General features: G+C 39.2%; 1 protein-coding gene across 1 annotated transcript in view; it reads right to left on the bottom strand.

Annotated features, from left to right (window-relative positions):
* Nucleotides 1-1,380: 1,380 nt before the first annotated feature.
* The window catches only part of SLC9C2 (solute carrier family 9 member C2 (putative)), a 152,934-nt gene continuing 135,102 nt past the window's right edge, over nucleotides 1,381-19,212 (bottom strand). Inside the window, exons 26-32 of the mRNA XM_073804299.1 lie at nucleotides 16,341-16,439; nucleotides 14,032-14,199; nucleotides 12,846-12,977; nucleotides 7,184-7,369; nucleotides 5,573-5,657; nucleotides 3,682-3,737; nucleotides 1,381-1,989 (exon numbers count right to left, since the gene is read on the bottom strand). Coding sequence (XP_073660400.1) covers nucleotides 1,954-1,989; nucleotides 3,682-3,737; nucleotides 5,573-5,657; nucleotides 7,184-7,369; nucleotides 12,846-12,977; nucleotides 14,032-14,199; nucleotides 16,341-16,439 — 762 coding nt within the window. The 3' untranslated portion in view covers nucleotides 1,381-1,953. The remainder of the gene's footprint in view (nucleotides 1,990-3,681; nucleotides 3,738-5,572; nucleotides 5,658-7,183; nucleotides 7,370-12,845; nucleotides 12,978-14,031; nucleotides 14,200-16,340; nucleotides 16,440-19,212) is intronic.

Raw genomic sequence — 19,212 nt, 5'->3', positions numbered from 1 at the left:
CAGTGATTTACTCCATTTGACCCCTCCACTTTGGGGCAATGCAAATTGAGGAAGTACAGCTTTGATTCAAGCTTAAAGGGTGCATTAACTAGTTAAGAGGTCATTGCCACCTTCTTCTCAGTGATTGGTTCAGAAATGGGCATTGAGACACAAATAGAAGACCAACAGAGCTTCTGCAAGAATTCTTTCTCACACGAGAGCTACTGGGAGGCATTTTTCTCTCTCACACTGAATATGGACAAGAAAACATTAAACTGCTGCTGGCAGCCATGTTACAGCCTGGGAGCAGGGATCCAGCCATAGAATGAGGCTGTAAAGGTCAACAGCCAAGTGGAGAGAAAGAAAAACATCTGATTCTTTATGATCTTCACTGAATCTGCCAACTGTGAACCTGTCCTACCTCTGGACTTCTGTTACATGAAATAATAAATAACCTTAGTGTTTAAGCTTTTTTGAGTTGGGTTTTCTGGTACCTGAGGCCAAAAGCATCCTAACTGATATGCATGGAATGAAGTATCCTCTAGCTGTTTCAAATACATGGCAGTGTGCCTCCTAAGCAAGACTGTAGAGCAGACATCTGTTTTCTGCTACTTCTTTATCCCCTACCTTAGGCATCTCAAGCTTCAGTATGCATTAAATCACATGAGGAATGGGTTAAAATGTGCAGGCCAGGGGCCTACCCCCAGAGGTGGATTCTACAGATGGCCAGAAGTTCTTCATCTGTAACAACCCTATACCAGGTATGGGCTTGTGATGCAGAGTACAGCAGACACTGCAGTTCACCCAATATCCGTTTCCCCTTATTCTTTACGAAAAATACCCAGATTGTATTAATGGTGGCAAGTTGAGGTGCCAGTTAAAATTCATCTTAAGATGACAGATCAGTGTGGTCATGTGATAGTGCTGGCCTGGGATGGGGTCCCTTCCTGACTAAAAGGCAAAGCCTAATAAAGAGAAAGCACCTTGCCTCACTGAAAAGCAAATGGGATGCCCAAGTTACAGATGTCATTTTGCCACCCTGAGGATAAAAGTCACAGGCCAAGGATGAAGGAGAAGGAGGCTACAAGGAGACTGGGTCTGTGATAACTTCCTTAAACAGCCAGGCAGTCCTGTGGGTCTGTAATGTGCAGCCACACCTGACATTTGTTGACACACAGGTGCTCCGCAGGCCACTCTGAGAAATACTGCCCTATTCTAGGTATCCAGAACGTTCGTAAAAGGCTTGACTTTTTCTCTTATGTTTCCTTCTATTCTTCTATTATGGTTTTCCCTAGAGTAGAGAATCATTACTATTTTTTTGTAACTCTTTATTTTATACTGGAGTAGATTCTTTTAAAATCTTGTTGAAATGAAAAGGAATAATAGATTCTAAGTAAACAATCAGATCATAAAATTCTATTTTATTTGACTTTTTAAAATAAAATGAAAAGTGATATCAAACAGTACTATGCAATGTAAGATTGTTAACTTCTCCTAAACTGTGCTTTCAATAACTAAAGTTATGGAACCTATTCCGTTTTTCAATATTTACTAAATTGGGGACGGGGGAAATAATTTTACTCTGAAAAACATTAGGGAGGCACTAATTGTAGCAATATCACAAATCAAAATTATAGGTCCTATGCTTTAGATAGTAGTATGTTAATTGTACAGTGCTTTTGATAACTCCTGCTCTATTATAACTTGCTCTCAGCTGGATGCAGGATTTCATTTGCTAGGCCATAAGCTTTAGGATATCTTATATTATCCTGAGGAATTGTGAACATCTTAAATATAATGCAACTACTTAGAATTAGAGCTTTTGCAGCAGTCCATCAATTGCTTGTAAAATAAATGCAGCAGTAAATTGTTTTAGCAACTTCTAAGTAAACTCCTTGCCAGACAATCTTTCAGCACTTGAGTCAGGATATTAGCTCGGTCTTTAACCTGACTCCAGGTATCACATAAGTGCCATTAACGTCCTTTTCTAAAATGGTATCCAGTTTCCAACTATAAAAGAAAGTCAAAAGTAAAATATTTGACTATGAGCATTTCAGAAAAAAACTTAAGTGCAATCAGAAAACTTACTGAAAAGTTTCCATTATCTGGAACACTCCCTTTAAAACATCTTACATATTAAGGACTTTGAGTAAGTACATGTGCAACTCTATACCATCAAACATCATCTTGTAAAGAGAGATACATTAATTCAATTAGAGTAGTTCATCAAAGGCGCACTTAAAGAGCAATGTTAGGAGAGTTGAATCCAGTTAACTTTGTGACTGAGTGCAAGGGAAGCTGGAGACTTCTTTCCTAAATTGGAATGAGCATTTTTTTAATAATGGGGCCTGGAAAAGACAGTGGCAAGTGAGGAGCCAAATCACTAGACTCCCAGTGAGGTTCCCCATTTGTGAAATAGGGTCCCTTTAAGAAAGGAGAGGATGGCCGAGGAAGACCACCTAAAAAGATTTAAATTGCTTTGTTTAAAGGAACAAAGAACTGTCAGTTTGGTCAATGCCACTGTCCTTCCCCCAACAAACACTGCAAACCACCGTGATTGTCATGAATAATAGTGGCAGGACCAGAATTTCTATTAGGAGGGTCTTAGGGTGGCTATCTGGTTGGGGATGTGATGGGCCAAGGGACTTCTCATGAAGCTGCCTTTACACAGCACATCACTTTTCCTTAGAAGACGTGTATTTGGAGTGACTTGGCAACTGGGGGAGGAAGGGTGCTGAAGGCCCCTGAAGCCCATTCTTGGCACCGTTGCTGCTACCTGGCCTACTTCTGCATTTGCCTATCGCCTATTGCTCTGTCAGAGCTGTCTTCTCCTCCACCCCACTCAGCAGTGGGCTCTGGCCCAAGGGAACTCTGTTAGGGGCCTTCACAGAGACACCCCCCACCCTTGCAGGCTACCCTTCTCCCCACCAGATTTGCCTCTACCAGCCCTCTCCCTCCCCAACTCTAGGTCTGGCTTCCAGCACTTCTCAGACTTTTCTATAAATTAGCTCTGATTGCTGAGGAAACTAGGAAAAAATGTCAGGGCAACACATAAGTGACTCTCCATAATAAAATGTCTTGTTTCATCCTAAATTCACACAAATTTGTCATCCTACTCCATAGTGTGTTTGTTTCAATATAAAATATTTTAAGTAACCTAACAGCAAAATGAGTTAACTTCTCCCTTTGAAAGACTGTCAAATAAAATTGATACCCTAGGAAGATGCCCGTGATCTACCTGTGCGCCACCCCACCCCCACCCCCACCCCCCACCCCCGCCAGAGAGACCCACACATCCATGGGAATGCGCACTCCAAAGAGAGAAGCATCCATATTTACATACTAATGTCTAACTAATGTCTAACTATTACATACTAAATGTCTAACTAATGTGTATGGTGAATGGCCCTCCCCATCCTTAATCCCAGATAGCCCTACTTTTGAACTAAATATCAGGGGAGAAGGGAGTTAGGAGGGGGGAAATTGGGAGGGGGGGCTAGGGCAAAATTACAGTTTTCAAAAATATTCTATAATTTTAATTGTTAAGTAATTCAGGTGAACTTTAATCCCAATTTTCCCATATTAACGAGCTGCCATTTTTCTCACCACCTACATGTTGCTACTTGACTTTACAATTTATTTTCGCTGTGTAGTTTAATATTCACAGTAAGAAAAATCTAATCAAAGTGTCAAGTTTATTACCTCATTTTTTCTCTTCCAGTGATAGTCTCTCTTGGTCATTCCAAGACCGGTGTTGACTGAGCCAATCCAAATAAATGCATTAAACAGAAAAACTGAATTAGGAATTTAAGAGTATAGGTAGCAGGAGGATATTTTGAAATTTCAACTTACTTTCTCCCTGTAAGTGTCGCCTTTCTCTTCTCCCCTTTCAAACAGGCTTTTTACTTTTTTCCCTCAAGGACATTTGTTACTAGGCTCCCAAAAGTCCAATACAAGGGCTGGCAAACCCAAATGAGAAGAGGCAGGTCACACAAACAAAATGGTTTGGATATAACACAAGAGGGAGTGGACTGAGGCAAACCGTAGAGCATCTGCTTCCCCTGTAGGAGCCAGAGGTGCTCAGCTCTGTCTGATTGTTGCCACACATAGATATGAGGACCGAGGGTTGGCAGACTTTCTGATTTTTTTTTCAAGAAAAGCTCAAAATCTGGATTTTTTTAAATGTGAAATTTCTGGATGTTTACATATTTGACAATTTTAAAAGAAAACATGTATGTGGGCCAAATCCAGTGTACTGGCTGGATCAAGTCCATGGGCCTACCATTTGTGACTTTCCTCCCAAACACATCGTGGAATGCAGAGTGATATATATTTCCCTCACTCTAAAATAGCCCTCAGGGTGCCCTAAGGGGGCTGACATTAGACCCTGAGCTCCCAGCCTTGCCATACACTCCTGTGCCCCAAGAGTGCTGGGGAAGTAGCAAAGTGGCAGACCTAAAGACACTGTGAAGGCTGGGGTGATGGTCACCTCAGTGTTCGCCAACTTGGACAGGAGACCCAGGAGCAGAGGGAGCTCCCAATATCATGGTGCTGCATATGACCCCCAGAACAGGGCATGCAAAGTGAGCTGTAAGAATGTCTGAGGTTGAATTTGCTTCTAGGGGAGAAGTGAAATTACTTCTTGAATATCTCTCCTCCTGACAAGGGCAGAGGCCTTGTTCGCTCACTCACCAACTAGTGCTTTGCACAGTGCCCAGCAGCATACTGTGGGGCTGCATTTTATAAGAATTATGCAAATGAGTAACACTGAGATGTAAACTATTGATAAAATGTGCCCTCTATGCACACAATTTGAAATCACGTAACCACCTCCCCCACAAATTAACAATTCATTAAGAATGCCTGGGCTAGCAGGTTACATGAACTGTAAGCACTGGGATGGTGCTAATTAGAGGAGCAAATCAAGGTTGATTGTGTTTTCAAGCTGGGGTAGCTGGGAAAATGGTGACACTAGGCTTGGTAAGGCAGGATGCTGAGCACTGAGTGAAAGATCTCGAATGTATTTTCCCTACAGCAAGGCCTTCCTATCTAGTCTTCTTTATAGTATGCTTAGCACCATGATATAAGCAATTGGGTACTAATATGCATTTAGTGACAATAATTACTTAGTGACTATCAAAGTGCACCTCAAAGCAAGTCACCCGAATTGTGGCCATGACCGTGGCTTTCAATGAGCATGGGTCAGATTCTATATTCCCTTTGGTCGTTGAGAGAAAACCGGCTCCCACACCTGGGCCTGCTGTGTGAGTCTATCCCCTCCCCATTCCTGCTCTGCCCCCAACAGCACTACGGGGCTCCAGCCTACAGGATCAGAGTACAAGGTAGAAGCTGCTGTCCTCCCACAAGGCTGTGGAGGGAAAGGCACGAGAGAAAGAGCCACCTGGATTTCAGTGTCTGGAAGTCTGCGATATGTGACCTCCCAGCAGCAATGTGGCAGCCAGGGAGGGCCCAAGAATGGAGATGGATGATAAACCCACACAACACCCTCAAACCATTTTCTTAGAATATCAATCTTACATGTAACAAAATTCCTTCTCAGTGGTTTTCTTACCACTAAAGGGCTACCCCTTACCCATGACCTTGGCATTATTATTATTTTCGGCAGGCGCAGGTGCTTGGATAACCAGCAGCTTGCTTAAATCTGAAGTTCCCTCCACCTAAAGGAGAAAAGTCAAAATTAGTCAAAAGAGCATTCTTTGATCTCTAAGATGGCTGCTTCCTAACCTTTCCAAAGCATATAAGAAATAAGCCAAAGCCTAGAACTCAGCCTCCAACCTAAGCTCTATCTTTCTCATTTCAAATCCTCTTTAACCTTGTTTCAAAAAGTCTTGGACCAGGAGGTTATCTTTTGGATATTTGTAAACATCAGAAAAGAAATTTCTACACCTTACCTGGAACGAATTTGGAAAATGGAATCCCCAGCATCCACTGAGTTACTTTTATTCCGACACTGACATTCAAGGGCTCAGGGCCCAGCCTTCCCAGATAGGAAAAAGAGCTCTCTTCCTCAAGCTTTTGCCCCATGTGCCACAGAATCTGCCCTCCCAGAATGCAAGGAGCATACATAAGTAACAATTATAACTATCGATAATTTCTAGATATTATCACATATTATCTCATTGAATCCCCACAAGAACCTTATGAGACGACTGCTGCTATTATCCTCATCTTACTAAGAGGAAACTGAGGGTCAGAAGGCACCTTTCCTCCGCTCACACACCTAGTGGGCACAGGTGTCAGGTTTTAAATCCAAGTATGCCTGACTCCTAACTCTAGTGTCTTAAACTAAACTGTGGGATTGCTCCCACTGTTCCCCACCCCTTGTTTCAAAGCTAAATTTTCATTTTCTGTTTAAAAAAAACATTTAAATTACCTTCACCCTCTGAATTGTTGAGAGGTTGACAAAATAAGAACGTTCGTTAGGAAAGTGGTAAATGCACTTTTTAGGAGATTTACCAACTTTTCCAGGACGTAAAATTTCATTAAATTAGTGAACGTTCCCAGCCTGAACAAGCAGAAAGGGTCTCTCCCAAACTTTTTACCAGATGAAAGAGATGTCAGCTCTTTTCATGGCCTCTTGGTCCTCCTCATTCTTGGGCTCTGTCCTCACATCACTCCTGTGGTCCGACAGCATGGCTTGGCCCAGTAGGGACCTGACTTCTACTCTTCCCATCCCCTGTTATGTCCCAGGTGTTCACACTTCCCCCTTCCTTACAGAGGCGTGGAATGATGAGGCCCAGGGCCCTCTGTCAAGTTGTGCCCCTAGCCCCTAATGTGTCAGCAAAGTGACATGGCCCCAATGCATCTCCCTTCTTATCAGCCAGCGCAGATAACTTCCAGAGCCATGCTAGCAAGCAGTGTCATTGCCCTGGCGTGAACTAGGAAAAGTGTACCCCGTCCTTCCTCTGTGGACGCACAGCCCATGCCAGGACAAACAGCTTGGCAAGTAGAGAGCAGGCAGATTCCTGCCCCCCTTGTCCCTCAGTGACACTCTTGTGCGGGGCACAACTTGTACAACAGTACACAGAAGCCCTGGGTACATTTCGACTGTTTTGTTAAGGGCAGGTGAGAACTATAGGGTCTTTCTAGGTTAAATTTCCCTTTAAGGTGGTTGGTTGAGTTTTAAAGTCACTTATGGGGCACAATGAAAAGCAAATGACTCTTTAGAAATGATCCTCCTTACCTGTTCACAGGTTTTAGGTAAAATGCAAGGTGCAAGATATGGTACCTCTGTCTTAGTATCAATAACACTGCCGTATACAAGAATAACGAATTTCATGTTCACATTATCAATAGTCATTTCGTTATAGCTTGATAAAGTCTCCACATATGCATGATTGAGGGCCACGCACTTCTGAAACTTTAAGTCCTAAAATAAAATGAGATTTTGTCCTATAAATCATACAAAATGACACACGGTATCAAGAAGAAAGCATATTCCACATGAAAAGATGCTCGACATCATTAACCATCAAGGAAATGGAAACCAGCTCACACTTATCAGAATGGCCATCATCAAAAGGACAACAAATAAGTGTTGGCAAGGATGTGGAGAAAAGGGAACCTTCGTGCACTGTTGCTGGGATTGTAAACTGGTGCAGCCACTATGGGAAATAGTAGGAGGTTCCTCAAAAAATTAATAAAACTACCATATGATCCAGCAATACCACTTCTGGGTATTTACCCAAAGAAAATAAAAACACTAATTTGAAAAGATATATGCACCCCTATGCTCACTGCAACATGATTTACAATAGCCAAGATATGGAAGCAACCTAAATGTCATTGATAGATGAATGGATAAAGAAGATGTGGTATATATATATATATACTGTTGGACTGTTGGACTGACCTCTAAGTCAGTATATATATATATATGGAATGAAATACTACTCCGTCATAAAAAAGAATGAAATCTTGCCATTTGCGACAACATGGATGAACCTAGAGCGAAGTGAAATAAGTCAGATAGAGAAAGACAAATACCATATGATCTCACTTACATGTGCAATCTAAAAAACAAAACAAATGAACAAACAAAACAAAACAGAAAACGACTTAAAGATACAGAGAGCAAAATGGTGGTTGCCAGAGGGGAGGGGAGGTGGGAGGTTGGATAAAATAGGTGAAGAGGGGGCTTCCCTGGTGGCGCAGTGGCTGAGAGTCCGCCTGCCGATGCAGGGGACACGGGTTCGTGCCCCGGTCTGGGAAGATCCCACATGCAGCGGAGCGGCTGGGCCCGTGAGCCATGGCCGCTGAGCCTGCGCGTCCAGAGCCTGTGCTCCGCAAGGGGAGAGGCCAGAACAGTGAGAGTCCCGCATACCGCAAAAAAAAAAAAAAAAAAAAAAATGACTAAAATAAATGAAAGATCAAAAGTTTAAAAAAAGAAGAAGAAAGCAAATTCACTGATTTAGCTGAGTTCTTTGAGGATGCCAAAGGGCAAATAGACCCTGGGGCCAACAGATAGAATTTATTTGGAGTTCAGAATGACTTCTGACAAGATTCTGAATTCAGAACTTTTATACTGACAAGATTCTGAATTCAGAGCTTTTATATTGCTACTGTTTAGTGGCCCTGAATGTGGTTGCCCAGCCCTGATTTATTTATAATCAGCCACAGCAGGGCAGTCAGCTATGCCTCTTGGATTTCTATTCACACAAGAACCAGAGTCCTAAATATGCAGAGGTTTTATCTTGCAGTAAGCAAAGGTCCCACTTGACAAGGAAACAAACAAAACAAAACAAAACTTAAGCATACGCCAAGGCTCATAAACATAGATTTTAGAGCTAGAAGAGAGCTGTTATGGATTGAATTGTGTCCCTCCAAAATTTATATATTGAAGTCTTAAACCCCAGTACCTCAGAATGTTACCTTATTTGGAAATAGGGTCATTGCAGATGTAATTGTTTAAGATAAGATGAGGTCAAACTGCAACAGGGTGGACACCTAATCCAATATGACTGGTGCCCTTATGAAAAGGGGAAATTTGAACACAGACATACATACAAGGGGAACTCCATGTGAAGATGAAGACAGCTGTCTACAGGCCAAGGAGGGAGGCCTGGACTAGATTCTCCACCATAGCCCTCAGTAGGAACCAGTACTGCCAGGACCTTGATTTCAGATTTCTAGGCTTGAGAACTGTGAGACAATAAATTTCTGTCATTTAAGTCACCCAGTTTGCAGTACCTTGTGACAGAAGCCCCAGCAAACTAATATAGGAGCTTAGAGGTCAGTCCAACAGTAGTAATCTCTTGGACGGTGCCCTGACAGCGGCCATCAACTCATTCTGAACATTTCCAGCCACAGGAAGTACACAGCTACATGATTCAGCCCTCAGATCTTGGTCCCTGACATGCAAATCAAACACTTAATTGCTGAGGGCACCGGCATAGTTGGGGCACCAAAAACATAAGAAAATTAGCAAACTTATCTAGAATTTTACAACCAGAAAAATCTCGTAAAAAGCTATTTTGGTTTTTAAATGCATATAAAATTTGAATTGTGTGGTCTAGAGGAGGGTGTTCAGCATAATCTTGTTAGTCTTTGGGGGTTTTAAAAAGTCTTACTTGGTTAGTTCTTTAATGAAAAATGACTAGAAGGAAATAAGCCAAAATGTTAAACAGAGATTTTCTGGGGAGTAAATTGGGGTAGAAAATTATTATTATCTTCTTACATTTTGTAACTGTGTTTTTTAAATTTATATAATGAATATGTGTTGCTTGTGAATTTTTTAAAAATGAAAGGACATTCACCTTATTATTGAGTTAAGTCTCACTCCATAGAGTTTCAACTTTTGGGTCCCAATTCTCTCCTCTGGAGTTTCAAAGTAGACTCTAAACTTGTCCTACTGCTCATGAAGAGGCAAAGCAAAAGGAAAAGAATCTATATCTCCTTACCCTTCTGTTAAAGTTTTTCTGAAAAATATTATTGCCACATAGTAAAAGACTGACTGCCTTAGCATGATGTGCTAATTTTTTAAGACAATTTTTTAGAGTAGTTTTAGATTCACAGCAAAACTGAGAGGAAGGTACAGAGATTTCTCATAACCCCCTGCCCTTATACATGCATAGCCTCCCCTATTATCAACATTCTCCACCAGAGTGGTACATTTATTACAACTGCTGAATCTACACTGATACACATAATCACCCAAAGTCCATAGTTTGCATTAGGTTTCACTGTTGATGTTGTACATTCTATGGGTTTGGACAAATGTATAAAGACAGGTATCCATCATACATGTATCGTAGAGTATTTTCATTGCCTTAAAAATCCTCTGTGCTCTACCTGTTCATGCCTCCTCACCCCAACTCCTAGCAACCATTGATCTTTTTATTGTCTTCATAGTTTTGCCTTTTCCAGAAAGTCCTATTGTTGGAACCATAGAGTATGTAGCCTTTTCAGATGGCTTCTTTCACTTAGTAATATGCATTTAAATTTCTTCCATGTCTTTTTCATGGCTTAATAACTCATTTCTTTTTAGCACTGAATAATATTCCATTGTCTGGAAGTACCACAGTTTATCCATTCATCTACTGAAAAACATCTTGGTTGATCGCTTCCAAGTTTTGGCAATTATGAATAAGGTATTATAAACATTTGTGTGTAGGTTTTTCATAAACAAAACAAACAGAAAACCTACAGAATGGGAGAAAATATTTGCAAATGATGTAACCGACAAGGGATTAATCTCCAAAATATACAAACAGCTCACACAGCTCAATATCAAAAAAACAAACAAACAAATCAAAAAATGGGCAGAAGACCTAAACAGACATTTCTCCAAAGAAAACATGCAGATGGCCAAAAGGTACATGAAAAGATGCTCAACATCGCTAATTATTAGAGAAGTGCAAATCAAAACTACAATGAGGTATCACCTCACACTGGTCAGAATGGCCATCATCAAAAAGTCTACAAATAATAAATGCTGGAGAGGGTGTGGAGAAAAGGGAACCCTCCTATGCTGTTGGTGGGAATGTAAATTGATGCAGCCACTGTGGAGAACAGTATGGAGGTTCCTTAAAAAACTAAAAACGAGCTACCATATGATCCTGCAATCACATTCTTGGGCATATATCCAGAGAATACCATAATTTGAAAAGATATATGCACCCCAGTGTTCACTGCAGCACTATTTACAATAGCCAAGACATGGAAGCAACCTAAATGTCCATCAACAGATGAATGGATAAAGAAGATGTGGTATATATATTCAATGGAATATTATTCAGCCATAAAAAAGAATGAAATAATGCCATTTGCAGCAACAATGGATTGACCTAGAGATTATCATACTAAGTGAAGTAAGCCAGATAAAGACAAATATCATATGACATCGCTTGTATGTGGAATCTAAAAAAAACGATGATACAAATAAGCTTATATACAAAACAGAAATAGACCCACAGACACAGAAAACAAACTTATGGTTACCAAAGGGGAAAGAGAGGGGAGGAATAAACATATACACACTAATATATATAAAATACACACTACTATATATAAAATAGACAGACAGCAAGGATCTACTGTATAGCACAGGGAACTATACTCAATATTTTGTAATAATATATAAGGAAAAAGTATATATATATATATATATATATATATATAACAGAATCACTTTGCTGTACACCTGAAACTAACAGAACACTGTAAATCAAATATACTTCAGTTTTTAAAAAAATCCATGTGTAGGTTTTTGTGTGGACATAAGTTTTGAACTCCTTTGGGTAAATATCAAAGAGAGTGATTGCTGGGTCATATGGCAAGAGTATGTTAGTTTTGTAAGAAACCGCCAAACTGTCTTCCAAAGTGGCTATGTACCATTTCGCATTCTCACCAGCAATGAATGAGAGTTCCTGTTGCTCCATACCCTTGCCAGCATGTGGTGTTGTCAGTGTTCCAAATATTGGCGAATTAATAGGTTTGTAGTGGTATCACATTGTTGTTTTAACTTGCATTTCCCTGATGACATAGGATGTGGAGCATCTTTTCCTATGTTTATTTGCCATTTGTATATCTTCTTTGATAAGGTGTCTGTTATGATCTTTGGCCCATTTTTTAATCAGGCTGTTTTTTTTCCCTACTGTTGAGTTTTAAAAGCTCTTCGTATATTCTGGATAATAGTTCTTTATCTGATGTGTCTTTTGCAAATATTTTCTCCCAGTCTGTGGCTTCTCTTCTCATTCTCCTGAGACATGCTAATTTTTTAACCCAATATTTATATTCATATATATATATATATATATATATATATATATATATATATATATATATATATATATCTCTCACAATTCAATGAATATTGTTGAACTTCAGGTCTGTCACTTCTCCAGTTGCTGACTCATGGTAGGGGCTCAAAAAATTACTAAATGGGATGTAAATATGGGGTTGTAAATTGTGCAGTCCAAGAACAGACTTGAACCACTACTTTCTGGAGAGAAAGTTCATAGATGAGGCTTAGTAAACTCAGTAAAAATTTGAAAAGGCAGGAGATTTATATTAACGTAGGTAGATAGAGTAGACTATAATAAACACCAGACAATGCTCATTAACGCATTCTAATTAATGCTATGCTTGATTCTTGGGGATCTACCTATTTAAGATTTGCTGACTTTATTATTTTTAAGGGATGACTGCAGGTAGCCTGGGAAAATCAGCTGTCACAAGGGGACTGATGACCTATAGGAAGTCAGGATAAGCGAGTGATGAGGACTCTGAAGTATTACTTTGAAAGATCAGACACACCTTCCTTTCTTTGTCTCCAAAATATGAAATGCATTTTGTAAAAAATACAGTAAATAAAATTTCATTCATATTTTAATCATGCAACTTACCTCATCAATGAGACTTGATTCAAAATACTGATAGGCAATACTGAGAGCAAGCTTCAGCCATATTTTATATTCCAGGGATGGCCAGAAGACATCAAAGCCTTCATATAAATCCTCCAGGGAGATAAAGCAAGCCTGAAATGACAAGGTATCAAACAGTATGCTTGATTTGAAACTAAATTACAAGACCATCAGAAAAAAAAAAAATGCCTGTAGATTTCATCTTCACCTAACCTCCTAGAAAAAACTATCAACTCTAGTATAGTAATTATGATACTCTGCCGTTTAAGCATAAGATGATAGAATGTACAGTCCAATTAAAGCTATAGACTTAAAAACAGGCCAGGAAACTTTATACCAATCAATAGGTAGGATAATCATGAGCCCAAGATTAAGGAACTAAGCCACATAAACTTATCTATTTTTATTGTCACAGTAGGTTACGTTGGCTCATTCATAGTATTTGTTTCCAGCAAAGTGACAATCCAAATAAGGAAGACAACTCTTTCAGAACTCACTGAAGTTCATTTACCTGAAATTCAGTGAATTCAATTCAGCCTTGTGAATACATTCATGCCTTCTATCCTCTTCCAAAAATGAAATGGTATGAAACTGATAAGGTGACATTCCTTTCTGTTTGTCACACTCCTAAGACTCTGGACACTGCTCTGTTGCATCTATCAGTCCCAAAAGCTTGAAAATTTTTTGTAAGTGGGAACTTTCACTAATTTCAATTTGAATCGCCCACAGCTAGTGCAATATCAGGCCATTTATTTGTTAAATAAACTTCTTATTTAGCAAGTGAAAAATGGAAGACAGAGGGTTGAAACACAAGTATACTTTAAAAACACCACTCTCATTATGGTGGCCATTTATTGAGCATCTAAACGTGCCAGGCATTTTACATATATATTTTCCTTATCTTCATAACATCAAAAGTTAGATATTTTCTCTTTTAATAAAAAAAACTGGCATAGTCTCCTTGGTTAAAATATCAGCCTCCAGATCCCATAGCAGATGTGAGACACTAAACTGGCCTCTCTCAGCTAGTCTACACCTGCTTCACAGTAGCTGGTTGGGTGACTAAATAAGATATCAGAACCCAGAGGAACAAAGATGCTGGCACTCCTTATTGACTTGAGGAAGAATTAACTAACAACTCACAATATATACTGAACCAGTTTCTTACCTGTAAAATAGTTTCACAGATGGCAGTATATTCAATTTCACACTTAAGCAGACAGCTCAACTCTCCAATTATGTCTCCACTAGTACAGTACTCTGTAAACCTGGTCGCGGACTCTCTATCAGCCCTTAGGCTCCTGTCTATTCCAAAGGTAGGAGGTGAACTCTGCAGCTGCAAAGGGGAAAAAATTGTGCCAAGGGAAATATAAAATTAAAAGCCCTTGATCAAACCCCAGGAGCTCCCAGTTTTTCTTGCAATTATTACAATGGAAGGAAAACATTCTTTATGAATCCTTTCAGGTGTAAAGGAGGAATTAGGCTTCACAAGAATCATGGTTTCTTTCACATTTCAACTCTCCAAGGCAAGATTGTTTCTAATCTTTAGCTTTACAGATGACCCCTATTTACCTCCCTTGTATAAAAATTCTACCAAAAGTAGTCATTGCAGTCTGCCACTAATGCCACTCTATTAGATATTAGCATAATATCTATTAGATATTCTTAGCATAATAGGCTAGTGTCTCAGGTGGAAAAAACTTCTGGTTGCATGGATGCATAAATCGGATATCATGAATTAATATGCCTCCAAACCAAGCCGTGATTTCAGTAGAAGCCTTGCTTCCCTGAAGATGCTTAAGAATAATTACCATGAGACATTAACAGGAAAAGGTTTCAGGATGAACACAGGATGGTTGGGTTACTTCAGGAAAAGAACTGGTAGGTGTAGGTGGGGGTAAAGAAAGGTATCAGATTTCAGGAGGAAGATGCGGGAATCAACCAGAAGGATTACACAACTTTCCAGAAAGTTTAGCTGTAAATATCAAAGAGGAAAGCTATTGTTCAAGACACAGGAAACGGAAAAAAGGTCACTGAAGGAGTTGCTATGAAAACTGTACCCTCTCCTAGTGATTATCATTCAAACTTTCAGAGGCATTCATGCTTCCAAAGGACTTGATTTTTTTTAATTTAATTTTGAATGCAATTCAAAGGCCTTTTGAGTAATCAAGAATGTCTCTGCTTTTTTGCAAACCAAGGAAAGGGGATAACATCTGTGGTAAGCAGAATTCTAAAGAAATCCTTCCAAGATTCCTGTCTCTTTGCTATTCAATCAAACATTTATCTATGAACTGCTGTGAAGGGATTTTGCAGATAGAATTCAGGATACTGCTAATCAGCTAAACTTAAAGAGATGATTCTGGATTATCCTGTTGGGCCCAATGTAATCACATGAGCCCTCAAAAGTAGAAGGGGGAATAGCTGTCAAAGATTGGTGGCGGGGGGGGGCGGGTGGTGGTGGTGGAAATGAATTGATTTCTCTGTCCATCAGTTTTCCACCTTACATGAGGTTGATGTAAGGATTCAATGTCATAACATATTGCCATTCTCAACCATCCTTTTAAATGTCACAATTAGCCATCTTCAGCTCTCCATCACTGCTAACATACTATATTTTTAACTTAGGTATTTTGTCCATTGTCCCATCTCCTTCTACGCCTCTACTAGAAATTAAACTCTAAGAAGACAGCGATTTTTGTTTTTGTCGATTCTATGCCTAGAATGAGCAGTGCCTGCTGCATGATAGTAATGAAGTAAATATATGTTGAATGAATGAGTGAATGGATGAATGGAAAGTGCCTGACACTTAATAAACTCTATACATGTGTTAGTATTTATTATAATAGTTTATTTCCATGATTAATTTTGGTATTTTTAAGGTCTGAAACACCCATTCCAAAAATAGAAAGCCAAATATATTATTTGCACTGTAATAAGGGTTTGTCACTTGTAACTGTCATCTAGGATCTAGGAATTATGTTGGTCATAGCTAGGGCTCACCCATGGATTCAGCTACTAGTATTCAGTTTCTAAAGGATTCTTGTCCCTATCATTCTACTGACACCAAAAGCCTCCTACTGGTTAAAAATTGTATGATTTTCATCCTATCTGACCTCTGGGAGAATCTGATGTTGTGGTCTATTTCCTCATTCTTGACACTCATTTCCCTTAGGTGAGTAACCCAACCACTCCAAGTATTGGGTTCCTTATCTGAACGTCGAAAAGACTGTTCCTCCCAGGACTGTTGTGAGGAATAAATAATAATTATGAAAGCATTTTGTAAGATGGGAAGCACCTTTCGGATGGTGGGTATTATAATTATCTCTCAGCTGTAGTGTTCACTCTGAACAGAAATGGTTTCATCTGGAAAACAAATTATGTTAAAAATTTCAAAATATCTTAGTTCCTAAATTTCTCCTTATGTGATAATTACGTATTTCAAAATACATTTTCAGTAAATAATAAATAGTCCCTTACGATCGCCATTCCTGAAATAATTAAGTAGATTCCTTGTGGCATTTCACCTTCTTTACAAATGACATCTCCATAGTCAAAACAGGCAAGTTTGGCTCTTTCCTGAAAGAAAAAAAAAAAGAAGAAGAAAAGAAAAGGAAAGAAAAAGAGAATTAACACAAATCTTTACAGTCTACTTCTCTAAATAGAAATAAATTTTAAAGCATAAAAACAAACTATATTCTCTGGTTTCTTAATGAATTACAACATTTTTGCATACCTCATTAACTTTTAGGTAAAAAAGGGACAAGCAAGCAAATTGTATACTTTTGCTTAGGACCTAGCAGAGTGGTAGAAACACCCAATAAATGCTAGGTTGGATAATGGTTACAATAAAGTGTAATAATTCTGATCAGGAGACACGGGCATGGCACTCTGGGAAAAAAATTCAGAAAGGTCACAGGACCCTGTCTTGGGTGTCCATGGGAGACTACACAGAGGAAGGAACAGCTAAGCTGAGACCTGAAGGAAGAGTAACAGATAGCCAGGATACGATGAGTTGATGACCATTTACGGCAGAGAATTCAGTTTAAGCAAAGACCCAGAAGTAAACAGAATAACTGCACTGGGGGTAACCACAGAAGATTCAATAATACATCTCAGGCAGGCAAGGAGGGGTGGAGACCAGGGCTGAGTTATCCATTAGGCATCAATAGGCACAGTGTCCAGGGTTCACAATACTTTTCGGGATTTACAACAATGTTTTAGTTTCTTTTAAAATCAGAAGAAAATAAAAGAACTTTTAGGTAGAGTAAAATGTCTTAATACTAAAACATCTAATACTAATATATTCATCTTTATACTAACACGATCATAAAGTATAATTTTTTTAGTGCTTTTTTACGGAGGAAAAGGCAGAAGTGCCTGGGGCCCAGGAAAGTCATATTGCAGCCCAGGTGGAGGCAGGACTGGAGAGGTGAGCCGAAGCCAGGTCTCCAAGGGGCTCACAGGCACGGTAAAAAGTCTGGGCTTTTCCCAGAACCAGGGGGTAGCCACTAAAAGGTTTGTAACAGGAGAATTATGGTGACAGATTTGCATTTTACAAAGATGTGTGGGAAACATACTTTTAAGTCATGCATAGTAGTTATCTCGAAGTGTGGGGTGGGGAGTGAAAGGTTTTCACTTTTCGCTTCTGATTTATTTTACAGTGTAGAAATAAACATGCATGACTTCACAATATTTTTTTTAAAAGCTCACCTAAAGCCAATTATCCCCCTTATGTATTATTCAGACCTTGTTTTTTTTTTTTTTGGCAGGTGCCATTCTTTTTTTTTTTAATACAGCAAGTTTTCATTAGTTATCTTTTTTTTAAACATCTTTATTGCAGTATATTTGCTTTAGAGTGTTGTGTTAGTTTCTGCTGTATAAAAAAGGGAATCAGTAATATACATACATATATCCCCATATACCCTCCCTCTTGCGTCTCCCTCCCACCCTCCTTATCCCACCCCTCTAGGTGGTCACAAAGCACTGAGCTGATCTCCCCGTGTGATGCAGCTGCTTCCCACTAGCTATCTATTTCATATTTGGTAGTGTATACATGTCAATGCTACTCTTTCACTTCGTCCCATCTTACCCTACCCCCTCCCCCTGTCCTCAGTCCATTCTTTATGTCTGTGTCTTTATTCCTGTCCTGCCCCTAGGTTCATGAGAACCATTTTTTTTTTTTAGATTCCATATATATGTGTTAGCACATGGTATTTGTTTTTCTCTTTCTGACTTATTTCACTCTGTATGACAGACTCTAGGTCCATCCACCTCACTACAAATAACTCAATTTCATTTCTTTTTATGGCTGAGTGATATTCCACTGTATATATGTGCCACATCCTCTTTATCCATTCATCTGTTGATGGACAGTTAGGTTGCTTCCATGTTCTGGCTAATGTAAATAGTGCTGCAATGAACACTGTGGTACATGACCCGTTTTTTAAAAATTTATTTATTAACATCTTTATTGGAGTAAAATTGCTTTACAATGGTGTGTTAGTTTCTGCTGTTATAACAAAGTGAATCAGCTATACATAAACGTATATCGCCGTATCTCCTCGCTCTTGCGTCTTCTTCCTACCCTCCCTATCCCACCCCTCTAGGTGGCATGACCCTTTATAATTATGGTTTTCTCAGGGTATATGCCCAGCAGTGGGATTGCTGGGTCATATGGTAGTTCTATTTGTAGTTTTTTAAGGAACCTCCATACTGTTTTCCACAGTGGCTGTATCAATTTACATTCCCACCAACAGTGTAAGAGGGTTCCCTTTTCTCCACACCCTCTTCAGAATTTACTGTTTGTAGAATTTTTGATGATGGCCATTCTGACCAGTGGGAGGTGATACCTCACTGTAGTTTTGATTTGCATTTCTCTAATGATTACCGATGTCAAGCATCTTTTCATCTGTTTATTGGCAATCTGTATATCTTCTTTGGAGAAATGTCTATTTAGGTCTTCTGACCATTTTTGGATTGGGTTGTTTGTTTTTTTGATATTGAGCTGCATGAGCTGCTTGTATATTTCGGAGATTAATCCTTTGTCAGCTGCTTCATTTGCAAATATTTTCTCCCATTCTGAGAGTTGTCTTTTCGCCTTGTTTACGGTTCGTTTGCTGTGCAAAAGCTTTGAAGTTTCATTAGGCCCAATTTATTTTTGTTTTTATTTCCATTTCTCTAGGAGGTGGGTCAAAAAGAATCTTGCTGTGATTTATGTCACAGAGTTCCGCCTATGTTTTCCTCTAAGAGTTTTATAGTGTCTGGCCTTTCCTTTAGGTCTTTAATCCATTTTGAGTTTCATTTTGTGTATGGTGTTAGGAAGTGTTCTAATTTCATTCTTTTACATGTA

This window comes from Tursiops truncatus, chromosome 1, assembly GCF_011762595.2.
Source record: "Tursiops truncatus isolate mTurTru1 chromosome 1, mTurTru1.mat.Y, whole genome shotgun sequence".
Taxonomy (NCBI): domain Eukaryota; kingdom Metazoa; phylum Chordata; class Mammalia; order Artiodactyla; family Delphinidae; genus Tursiops; species Tursiops truncatus.
This window is presented reverse-complemented; position numbering and strand designations above follow the sequence as displayed.